This window comes from Acomys minous (assembly GCF_964271855.1).
Source record: "Acomys minous genome assembly, chromosome: 8".
Classification (NCBI taxonomy): Eukaryota; Metazoa; Chordata; class Mammalia; order Rodentia; family Muridae; genus Acomys; species Acomys minous.
In genome coordinates, this window is record NC_140489.1 from 82,382,146 (window position 1) to 82,395,029 (window position 12,884).

General features: G+C 42.5%; 1 protein-coding gene across 3 annotated transcripts in view; it reads left to right on the forward strand.

Annotated features, from left to right (window-relative positions):
- The window catches only part of SNTG2 (syntrophin gamma 2), a 206,709-nt gene that overhangs the window by 172,231 nt on the left and 21,594 nt on the right, over positions 1-12,884 (forward strand). For all 3 annotated transcript variants that reach the window (XM_084791712.1, XM_084791713.1, XM_084791714.1), the window contains exon 15: positions 12,303-12,395. In XM_084791712.1, the coding sequence (XP_084647838.1) occupies positions 12,303-12,395 (93 nt within the window). The remainder of the gene's footprint in view (positions 1-12,302; positions 12,396-12,884) is intronic.

A 12,884-nucleotide genomic window follows, 5' to 3' on the forward strand; every position in this document is an offset into this window, starting at 1 on the left:
GTTCTCTGATAGATACCTCTACCATGATGCCACTGGGTGGTCTGTCCTGTCCTGGGTCCCAGTGGGCTAGACGCACCATGCTTTGAATACAACCATCTTCTCCATCTATCAGGCCCCTGTTGGGCTTCCTGACAACCTACCAATGCTCAGGGCCATCATATGCTGTGTCACCACTCCAGGTACCCACAGCTGCTGTGTGGCTCTACTGTAAGTTGAGGTCAGTCTAGGATAATGTCATTGTATGAGGGCTCAGTGATTAAATCCAGAATATATCTTGATTGAGGTGATGAAGATTCTTACGTAGTATTGTTCTTGGTGCAATCTCTTCTCTGAATATTATCCAAAATGATGTTGGAACATAGGTTTGGCAAGACGTTTCTCTAAAGCCCATCATAGCTTAATTTAATGAGATTACTGGTGGTACTATTTTTATTTCTGCAACTTAATATATTTTAGGGTGTAAATCAACTTTTCAATTAACATTCCCATCTCCAGAAGAGCTTGCAAAATTAGATTTTATTAATTGCTTTCATCTTGAGGTTTCTGCTGTCCATGTTTTAGCACTTTCATTCTGGTGGATGGTGTGGGACCTAGTAATGTGCCTAACAGTCAAGACCAGATGGCCTTCCAGAACACATACTCAGGGTAACCAGCATCCTGTTTTCTTGGTCACTCGAACCCCAAATCTTCAAGTAACTCTCTCACAGGTCAGCTACTCCCAAAACTTACAAAGCACCCTAAAAATGTGTTGCATTTTCTTTTGTAATATATTACAAACCATTATATTTTATAGTTTGTATATGGATCTTTTAAAAATATGCCATGTATTCTCTGAATAAAGAAAATTGTTTTGCTTTTTTTTTTTTACTTAAAACAATGTTTTTACGAACAAGTAAATCTTATCTCCAATAACTCTAGCTTGTGTCAAGTTGGCAACAACAACAATAACAACAACAACAACAAAAGCCTAAGCAAGAAAACCACCTTAAAAGACAATTTGTCAACAAATGGCCTTTCTTATTGCTATTGTTCTTTTTATTTCCTTCTTCATGAGCCTGTTCCCCACCGTTCTCTTCTCATTCAGAGCCAGGGGCTTCAGAGATGAATGGGCCTTGGGGAAAGCACAGAAACCATGCCTTCCAGTGGATCTTCTCACTGCCCCACACCCAAACTGTTGGAAGCCACAGATACTGGTGGTGGAAATAATATGTAAAGCCACACATGGGACAAGAGAACATTGACGCCACCATGAGACTTTCATGCATAGGACACCAAGGAGAGCCCAGAGCCTCTGTGAGAGATTGTGAAGACTTAATATTGTGAATGGTTTCTAACTTTCTATTTCTGAAGACTACTGCTTAGAACAGATAGTGGAGTTGCAGGAAGTGAGGGTCCCTGCTGGCACAGGATGTACTCATTGAGTCAGCAACAAGAAAAGTTAGAGATCAGCAATGGGCCTTGCCCTCTGGACTCCTCCGGAGATGTGCTGATTACGATATATCCGCAGCAATGTTGTTTGTTGGCAGACAATGCTGGAGCACTCAACTTTACCCATGAAGTTCAGAGTCCTGGTACCCACAATGCCAGTGGACCTCAGGCAGATTCCTGGTACCCACAATGCCAGTGGGCTCAGGCAGCGGGAGAGGAGCAAGCAGCTCTGGACTGAGCAACCAGTGTGAGACGGAAAATTGAAGCAATAAAATACCATTGATTGGGAAGCTAAATGAGAACACTATTAATAGCACGATCCTTGCACACATCGTTCAGAAGACTCAACAGAAGGCCCAAGGTCACAATGAACAAGGCCATACATACACACATAGTGCCATCCTATTGTTCTGAGCCTCAAAGGTCAGGCTATAACATCTGTGAAGAAGGTCTCCCATGACAGTTCCACAGTGGGGGGAAAACGCAGCAGGTGGTGCTTTCTTTGCTGGGATTTTATAGCTAAAAAAGATATGGTCTTAAGAGTTTCTATTCAGCGGCCCTGCATTACTCACTCTATCACCAGGCACACCCTGAGATGCAAAAGGATACCAGGCCTGGGCACTGGCTTCATTACCAGCTGGAAAACTGTGACTAGGTTTTTCTTTTCTTTCTTCTTCTTCTTCTTCTTCTTCTTCTTCTTCTTCTTCTTCTTCTTCTTCTTCTTCTTTTTTTTTTTTTTTTTTTTTTTTTTTTTTTTTTTGAGACAGGGTTTTTCTGTGTAGCCTTTGCTGTCCTGGACTCACTTTGTAGACCAGGCAGGCTGGCCTGGAACTCACAGAGATCTGCCTGCCTCTGCCTCCTGAGTGCTGGGATTACAGGCGTGCACCACCATGCCTGGCTTGTTGACCCAGTTTTAAATAATATCTTTGCCTTGGTTTCCTTATCTATAAAATGGAAGCAAGAGAGTTTATCCCTGAGGCTTGTTTCAATATTGGTAAATGGTTAGTAACTAGAAAGTTTAAAACAATTCCTAGAGTGTGTAGATGGGTAAAGTTTAAGTTCATAGCAAGTCCTCCTGCCTCTCTGTGTTTACACTCAAGTTGGAATGAAATGCTGCTTTTAAAATGAAGTGTCTTTAAATCAGGCATAGTTCCCCTCCCAGGAGGCAACAGCAAGAAGCACGAGTTTACATAACTGGGATAACTTAGAGCACAGCCTGTTTGCAACGGTTTTTATAATCGCATGAAAGTATCTCACGCTTTTAATGGGGTCTCCAGTAACTCAGAGTAGAATTAACCCTTTAGATTAACATATTAAATCTCCTGATGTAGGAACACAAGATGACTTAAGTTTTAAGTATGAGACTCTTCCAATTCCTTGGTTAAATATTTTATTTTGAATACTTTATTCATTGGTCAGTATTTTGTTACTTAGTTCTATTCTACTCCCACATTTTTTTGTGATGTATTTACATATGAGATTATTTTCTTAGCACCCTTTTAAGGCTATCCATGATTGGCATGTAGAAGCATAATAGACTTTCATTGCTAATTTTCTATGCGAACAATACTGTTCAGTTTTGTTTAATTCTTAAGACTTTCTGCATATATAAGTTCATGTCATTTGTAAACAAAAGTCATGTTATGTTTTTCTCTATTTCCAATGTGTATGCCTTTTGTTTCTTTTAGACAAAACCTTCATGGTCCTTCACCACTGATGCTAGCTGTGGGATTTCACACACAGCCTTTCTTTCATGTGGTTGTTTTATTGTGTTTATATCTATGATTTTTGTGGCTTTAATCACAGAGTGGTGTTATATTTTGCCAATACCTTTTTTAACATCAGTTTAAATGATTAAGTTTCCTCCATCCTTATTTAATATAATGCAGGGCACTGATGGCTTTTCTGATGTCACAGTATCTTTGTTGTGGTATAAGATGGTCTTAATGCATTCTTTAATTCTGGCTGTGTATGTTTTGTGTTAACCTTGTGCACCAGTATCCATTAGAAACACTGATCTTTACTTTCTTTCTCTGAGAGGGTCTTTTCTTCGGCACCAGGATGCTGTAGATCTCGGAGGACAAGTCTGGAAACACCAACTTTTAAGTTTTTAAGAGATTTTCATTCTTCTTTAGGTGTTTGGTAGAATTTATCAGTGAAGTTGTGGCCTGTTGTTTTCCTTTGGGTTGGGCTAGTAGCTTTGGCTCAGCACCTTTACTAGCTAAGTAAGTGTCCCCACTTTTGACCTCTAGTGGTTCAATCTTAGAACATTGTGTGTCTCATAGGAGCACACCCATTTCATCTAATTTATTTGTGTATAACTTTTAGTACTTTCTTCCAGTATTTTTATTTCTGCAAAAATCAGTAACTATTTGCCCCGTTTCATTTCTAACTTTGGCTATTTGAGTGTTCTTTGTATTTCATCAATCTAGCTAAAATTTTGTTTTGTTTTGTTTTTTTAATCTTTTTTTTTTAAGATTAAATTTTGAGTCTGTGAATGACCTCTGTTGTTTTTCTATTTTCTCCTTTATTTACATTTCTTCTTTTATCTTGCTTATCTTCTGCCTTTTTCTAGGTCTTGATTCCAATTTTTTTTCTAGTTCATCAAAACATAATATTGGGTGAATATCTGTATTCTGTATTTAATGTTCACATTCATCACTGTAAGCCTCCCATTTAGCACTGTGTTCACTTGATGGACAATCACAGCATACTTTCCAGGGGAGCACATTACAAACTAGAAGAGATGTGACCAGCTGAAGACGATGTCTTGGATCTCTTGTGGTATAGGTATAGCACTGTTAAGAGCCTTCCCTAGGACAGGGAGAGTGAGCACCTCTTTATGCTTTGGCAAGCTGTGCACCTCAAAATGTAATTAAGGGGCCCACCTCCTAGGCTACTGAGAGGGCGTGATCTGCAGAACTTAGCTTAGTTCTCCCACTGTAATGAGGAAGTGGGTAAAGTGCGTGCAGGCTTGAAGGCTGCCTGAGGTCTGCGCAGAGAAGGGCTGCTGCTGCAGCTGCTTTTCAGTGTCATCCCTGCCCTGGTGTCTCCAAACAGCCCCCGGCTTCCCGCTCCTCTCAATGAAAAGAATTACCTCCTCAGATCCTTTGGTATTTATCAGCCTCCATTTAAACATTCTGCCATGTTCTCTATGATATTTCAAAAGCTAATATTCATGCCTTTGTTTATTTAATGGTACCAGAGTGTGAATATTTTTTAATATGTGAAAATGAACCCAAATGTGCTATTTAAAACTACATTTTCGCACAGTCTGATTTAGTTCACAACCCGCCATCGTACAAAGAGCTATTTTAATCTTAATTATCTTGATTTTCCTGCTACTACCACACATGTAATTTTCTGGAGTGGTGTTCAGAGATGAAAGCAAAGGCAGGTATTCAGAACCTTTCTGATTGTGCCTTCCCAGGCCCTGGAAGTCTTGATTAGCAACAGGCACACTGTGCCAAAAGCAGCCGGCAGATGAAGCCTGCAGCTCTGCACAGGGGGCAGTACAAGATCTGCTGTTCTCATAGTGATCTGCTTAAGCCTGGGTCTCTCTCTCTCTCTCTCTCTCTCTCTCTCTCTCTCTCTCTCTCTCTCTCTCTCTCTCTCCTGTGCAGTCTGTGGAAAAGCACCCATACACTGGGTCCTCCACAGCCTTGGCGAGCGATCCACACTTAGTAAGGATGAGGTGTCTGTGAAACGGGCCAGCTGCAAATCCACTCTTTCCATTTTCTTATGAGGATAGGGTCTGCCCTATCATCTCGAGAGTGACAGGGTCTCTGTATGTCCTTCCCTGTGACAGATAATTAAAATATGCTTGATAAATGGAAGGGCTCCCTCACTTCTCAGGATAAGCAGAGGTCAAGATGGTCCCTCCCTGAATATAGCTCAGACGGAAGCACACAGAGCCCACTGGCCCTACAGCCCACCATGCACCCAGCTGCAGTGTGCTCACCTGTGTTCTTTTTTGGTTTTTTGAGACAGGGTTTCTCTGTGTAGTCTTGACTGTCCTGGACCCGCTTTGTAGAAGGCTGGCCTCGAACTCACAGCAATTCACCTGCCTCTGCCTCCCGAGTGCTGGGATTATAGGCATGCGCCACCACACCCGGCTACGCTTGTGTTCCCGTGTAGACTTGCAGTAGACAGAGCCATGTGGCCACAAGAAGGGAGGGAAAACCTTGCCACATGCTTCTTCTCTGTTCTAAATAGAGCTGCATATAGAACTAAGAAGTGTGTTGATTGTCACAGAAAAACCACAGAAAAATTTTCAATAGCAGTAAATTTGTTTTTAAGTTTTTAAAATTAAGTCAGGATATTATGCCATGACCAAGAACTAGAAATAAAATTTTTGGAAATACTGTTATAAAGCTATTACTTCTAAAAAGTAACACAGGGCCCCTTTCTGGTTCTACTAAGTAGCATAAAATCCTAGATGTTACACATAATTCACAGGGTAGCTCTGAGCAGGGAAATGGGAAAGCATTGGTAATTTCTGTGTGACCACCATAGAACACCTGGCAGAGCCACAGAAGGGAAATGTTCTTTAGCTCTCAGTTTTAGGGGAGTCAGTCCATAGCCATTTGAGGCGGAGCATCCTGGGGGAGTCTGCAGGCAAAGCTGCCTAGCTCATGACAGCCACAGAGCAGGCAGAGAGCCTGGAAGTGACAGGGACAAAACATCCTCCAATCAAGTGATCTGCTTCTCTAGCTAGGTCCTACTTCATAAAGTGTCTGTACCCTCCCAAAATAGGGTTCCCAGCTAGGGACCAGCTGCTCAACGTATCCTTTTCTAGGGACAGTTGCATCCAAACAATAGCAGAAACTGACTAGCCAGAGGCCTTGGTACAGAAACAGCCAAGTGGGTCATTCCTGGCTTTCCTTCTGTCTCACTTTCCCAGACTTAGAACTGAAGAATCCATGACCAGAAAATCCGGGGAGTGCCAACAGGCAGACTCAGAAGAGCGCCAGGCAAAAGGTGCAACCTAGTAAACAGGAAGTCATCTATGTGGCAACTAGTCAACTTAAAACAGCTAGAATAATCTTACTGGTCTAAGAGGATGGTGAGCACAGGCCTGTAGCTCAGTATCTGAGTGTACATGAGAGTGAGCCATGCAGGATCTGAGAGTAAGTTTTTGTAGTAGAGAATAGGGCCAGGGAGTTTATCAGACACAGATATTGTTATAATTATTTTTAAGTTATTATTAATTTGTAATTACACATATATGTCTCAAGGTGAGAGATAGGCTAGGTTGTTTTGCAACCCATGGCTCCAGGCAGATGATGGGTATTGCCTGCTCACCAGGATTCCATGGGCCACAGTGTTCTCAAAGCCCTGGGCCTGTTTTATAGTTCTGGTTTTGAGGTAGAAAATTTTCTTGAGCCAGGATTTCCACTTTTACCAGCCACAGGGAAACACAAATATCCCTCCCAGGTGGGTTCACAGCATACAAGTGGATGGTCAGAATTTCTACCTTCATCTAGGGGAAACAAGGAATTGATAGGATACATAGAAGCCAAGAAGGGAATTGAGTGTCTAGCATACTTCACACACACACACACACACACACACACACACACACACACACACACACACCTGTTGAAACAATGTCAAAAAATTGCTTAAAACAGAACATTTGCCTAAGATCGGTCTCATAATACAAAACTCCCCAGATTGTAAAAGAAAACCACCTGTCATGCCAAAACCCAGGAAAATCTGAGACTGCCAGACAGTCGTCAGGTGCCAACATTGAAATTCAGAAATGCTAAACTTATTTGAGGAAGATTTGAGGGCAGCTGTGGTTTAAAAAAAATACGTACTTCAAAAAGCAAGTATGAATATATTCTAACAAATACAAGCATCATAAGCATAGACAAAGAGATCTAACAAACAAAGGAGAGAAAGAAAGAAGAAATGGAAAATGGAGATGTTGAAACTATTATGACTGAATTAAAAGCTTAGCCAAATAAAGGCAGAGGGAGAGGCTCGGGCCAAATCTGTGACAACAAAACCTGCGTGTCTGGGTAACTGAGAGAACACAGATTGGAGGGAAGGTAAGCTCAGGACACAGCCTGGGCTTTGGTGCCTGCAACTAGAGACCTGAAAGGAGAAAGCAGGAAAGGCAAGTGTACTTGAGGAAATTATGGCTCAAACTTTCAAAGATAGAAGCCTGTGCATTTAAGAAATGTGCACAGGAAGGCTGCCCATTTCTGAGGACTAGGGGAGAGGGGCAAAGGGGGATGAGGGAGGGAGAGTGGGACCAGAAGGACACAAAGGAAGGGGGATACAATTGGGATGCAAATTGAGTAAATGAAAGAAAAGAAAAGAAAATGTGCAGACTCTATACAGAAAAAAAAAAGCCCACACCAAGACCTGCCATGATTAAACCTCAGAAAATCAGATAAAAACAAAAATATCTTGAAATTAGGTAGAGAGAAGTAACAGAGGATTGCAGAGCAAAGTAATTCAGATTATATGAAATTTCTTATGAAAAATGATGACAGAAGGAAGAGCTCCAATATTTAATTGTTGGAACAAAGACATTGTCTTACAGAATCCATAGCCACTGAAAATACCTTTCAAAAATATCTTTCAAGCCATTTCCTAATTCAGGGGGAATTAATGTAAATTGTCTTTGGCAGACATGCCTAAAAGGAATAGATGGAAAATGTCTCTAAAACAGAAAAGTAAATGGCAAACACAGGAACCCAGAGTGTTGAGGGAAAGAGAAGAGAGGGGTAGAGGTTGTCACATGTCATGATTGAAGTAAAATCCATTCCACTGTCCAGTCTGAGCCCAAATGTACAAAGACAGAAGCCTTAAACCAAGTGAGCACCAGTAGATAGGGGAGGCCTTGTGAATGCAGGTGGAGTGAGCCCAACCATGACAAAACTCAAAACCCGTCAGACAAATAAGAACAGGTTGCTAACACTGCCCCAACTAACATGGCACTAAGGAGAAGGGAAGCAAGCAGGAGGTAAGAAATGACAGGTGAGACCTGATGCATCACAAATCCCATCCATTGGATGCTGAGTGAGTGAGTAAATAAATGAATGAATGAACAAGCAAAGTTTGTTACACAGGCAGCAGGTACCACCCAGCCTTATGATGTCTACAGAAAGGCTACCTCAAATGTCACCACACAGTTGGAAGTGAAAAGACATACCACATATCTATACTGTGTGGCTCGGGCTTAAGGAAAGCAGGAGTAACTGTCAGATCAAGTAGACTTGACAGCAGAGAGTGCTACAACAGGAGGGACTGTGGAGGGGGGAACGGCCACCTCTCAGGCCAAGGAGACTTGGCCCATGCGTGTGTGTGCTCACCAGGCACAGAACTGCAAAATCTATGAGGTAAAAGCTGATGGACCTGAGGGAAACCAGGCAGCACAAAGCACAAGAAGCATGTGGAACATCCCACCGGACAGTAGCTTATGGAGTTTAATTTAAAGGGTCATGGGACCTAACATAATGCCAAAACAAACTGTACCTGGACTACGAAGCAACCCCAGCAAACTGATGAGAACTGAAATTATTCAAAGTACATTTTCCAACAAAATTGGAAACAGTAATCAGCAGGGCATGGTGGTGCACATCTTTAATCCTAGCACTAGGGAGGCAGAGGCAGGTGGATCGCTGTGAGTTCAAGGCCTGCCTGGTCTACAAAGTGAGTCCAGGACAGCCAAGGCAACACAGAGAGACCCTGTCTCAAAAAAAAAAAAAAAAAAAAAAAAAAGGAAACAGTAATCAATTACTGAACAATAAGAGAAACATATTCAAATACTTAAAAACAACAATCTGTAAGTCATCAATGTTCAGAGAAGTGTTAAGGCAAATCATAACGCTGGCTCTGTGTAAATATCATTAACTTTGACAAGCCTGTACATAGACTCCTGAGGGGGAAAACAAGAGGAAAGGACATAAACTGCCAGAACCGGGAAAGAAAAAGACCATGACCAACTTCTTGCAGAAGAGCCCTGTGGAGCTCTGAATACAGAAAGTGAGGGACAAAAATCAAGGGAACTCCATCAAGGTGAAGCAGATCACCTTCCCCAAGAAACAGATATTTGGACCAGATGCTTCCACTGGAGAATTCTAACAAATATTTAGAGGGGAATTGAAATCAATTCCCCATAATCAAGGGGAGGAAAAAGGGATGGAAGAGGGAGACAGAGAGGCGTGCACGCATGTACACACACACACACACACACACACACACACACACACACACACACACACACACACACACAATGTGAGGTGGCACCAGAAAGAACACCACAGGCCACATTCTTCACAAACACAGATAATCCCTGCAAGGTAGATGTGATCAGACCTGTTCCTTACTTTTCTGAGTTGATGTCCAGGACTTTTTCAAGTTGCTTGTGTCGATGTCTTTATCATGGTCATCAGTAGCACCATATTTTTGTTGTTATCATAGACAGGGTTGACTATGTAAGCCAAGCTAGCCCACACTAATGGTTTTCCTGCATCAGCCTCCTGAAAGCTGCCATTACGGGCAAGTAGTACTGTCCCTTCTTACAGCGTGGTGTCCTCCCATGGACACGAACAATTGCACAGGGTTGATTCTGCACCATCTCTAGACAACAAGGCTCTCCTCCAGAACAAAGTTGAGAAGGCATTTTTGATCACTAGTATTGTCATTTGGTTTTTGTCTTAGGATTTTTTTTTTAATAAACCCCCAGGTGACTCTGTGCTTGAGGTTTTTGATATTTTTCTTAAACATCGGTTGCTCTTTGTTGCTGCCTTTGCTTTTGTTCTGAAGCTGACCTTCACAGCCATATATTGTAAGCTATTATTAAGGCCTCTCTGACATTTTCATATAATATGTTCTAAAATGCTCTGGAAACTTGTTTAAAAGTCAGGGCATTTGTAGTGGGAGGCATTTAGTACATCTCTCCTGAGCACAGTAATTTATTCAGAAAGCTGTGCCCAATGCCACAGTCAGCCACTAAGCATTGTTTCGTGGGCCGTTGTATGACACACTGTAGACAGAGTCTCTTACGATAAGGCAGGCCTTACTCCTCTGCCTAGCCAGTCAGTGATCTCTGTGTAACCTTTACCCATGCATTTAGCAGTAGATTTAAACCTATATGGTAAGTCATTCTTATAGCCTCTGTAGCTCAAACAATTCTAAACAGGCGTTATAAAAATTCCCCCCATCAATTACATTTAAAACGTTCAAGCTGCTGGTGTCATGTTTTAAATGAAAGCAGTCCACAAGGCTGCCTGTAAAGTAGCCATGCTCGTGACCACTCCTCTGATACCCTGGTCCCACTGAATGAACCAGGAGGCCAACTCTTCTCAGATGACTAGGGAACAGGAGTCAACTTGAGGTTTTCCCAACCTATTAGGGAAAAAGAGTAAACAAACAGCACAATGGGGAGACTGAGATTTAACACACATATGCACACATCCACACCGTGCCCGATTCTGAATATTTGAATAGGGAGAGGCTCTGTGTCTGGCAGCCACTGGCTGACTCTGCCGTGAGGTGCTGCAGGATGGAGCCTCTGGAAACGCCTTCCATGGCTCTCCCTGTCCTGCCTGAGCCGATGCAAGGGTGGCTAAGCTCATGACTGTGTAACATTCTGCAACAGTATTTTCCTGCCCTCCTAAGAGCAGGCAAGTTCCACTGGGGTTCACAGTTATCCTGCTCTTGTGACATCAGGGACGTAGGCTATAAGAATGCAGTGGTCCCCTAGAGCTCTTTTCTCATAGCTTATAATCACTACCTTTAGATTCTAGAAATGTCCTAAACTATGAGGACATAAATTGCCATGGACCTGCAAAAGGAAGCCCATCACTTATGCTCTGTGTTAAGTTAGGAAAGGTGAGCGAGGGGGAACCACTAAGCCCGTTACTGGAGCTTCCATTTCCTACCAGCGTCAAAACACTAGTAGCCTGCAGAGCATGTAGGGGGCACCTGCTGTGTGGGTGACTTTGGTGAGCAGCTATGGATGCCTGATAGTGTTAGGAAGCTGGCTGAAGGCTGAGAGAGAATGAGAAAGGGTTGTAGAGTCATAGCGGATAGGGTCCTAGTTTCATGGGCCTGCTCTCTGTCCTCCTGGGAGAGGTGAAGGAGAGCATGGAACCAAGATTTGGTGACAACCTCACCAGGGGTCTATGACCTATTTTAATGCTATACAAGGCATTCGTCTGGTTGCTGGGAAAAGAATGTAGTGTAAGAGGATTGCAGTAACAATGCAGAGAATGCCCAGGGCACCTACTGATAAGCAACAGTGCGGACATGAGGTTGCTTCCTCCTGACTTCCTAGTGTTGGTCATTGTGAGTACATATGTCAGAGAGATGAAATTAAGCCCTCCCCCATCATGATCACTAACAACACCTTCATCCCTATCCCATGAAAAGCAACCCAGTTTTCTCCCATTCAAATGATGCTTTCAGATCTTCTGTTGACTTAGGGTAACTTTACTTGCAGATTAATTACTGAAGTTGACAAAAACAACATTTCCAGTTTTAGACTGTTCCTTTGTATGCTCTAGACTACTATGAAACATTTACACCACACATACATTCCAGTGAGTGTTTTTAAAGGTACGTTGGAGAACAGATATCTGTTAAGATGTTTTAATGATTCGGCTTTGTTTAGTTGCTGTCTTTAAAGACATCCTTTGTCTAAAAACAAAAGGCAAGAAAGATCTCCCTGCCTTCAGGTGTCTCTGCAGTTCCCTGTGACACCTTCAAACCTGACTATTCTTCATTCTACATGGTTTGTGTGTTCAGACTTGAAACAGTGGACTTTGGCTTAAGTAGCTAATGTGCCAACTGCCTTTCTATAGTTAACCAGAACTACTACAGAGCTCTCACTCAAACTTAATACTCTTTTCTAGTCAAAAACATATCTGTGCAGCTGGCAAGGAGAAATGCTGTGCTTCACGGTGGATTTTGCTCTGGGATTCACCTGCTTTGATGGTAAAACAAAGGTAAGATACAGGGAACCCCTGTGGATACTAGACGTGTTACATTGCACTTACTCAGAGATGTCTGAGAGCAGACAGCTCCCAGCAGCTGTGCATGGAGCCCAAGGTCTGACTATATAATTCATCCTCCTTCTGCTAGTTTGAGGTTCCTGGGTGTTCACAAGTCCTAGAACCAATGCAGCAAAAACTCCAATGAAATGGGGTTTAACAACTATGATTCAGAAAGAGAAAGGGGGGGAGGGAAGGAGAAATGGAGGGAAGGAGAGAGAGAGAGAGAAGAAGAAGAAAGAGGAGGAGGAGAAGGAGGAGGAGGAGGAGGAGGAAGAGGAGGAGGAGGAGGAGGAATGAGGACAGAGGAAAACGCAGAATGGGTTTTCTTGACGTCCCTGAAGAAAAAAACCTACAACAATAAAATTCAGTGAAAAGAATCCTAACCGTTGTTTAAAACCTGAGTAGTTTTAGTGACTTTAAGCTCTGCATGTTGGTAGAGCA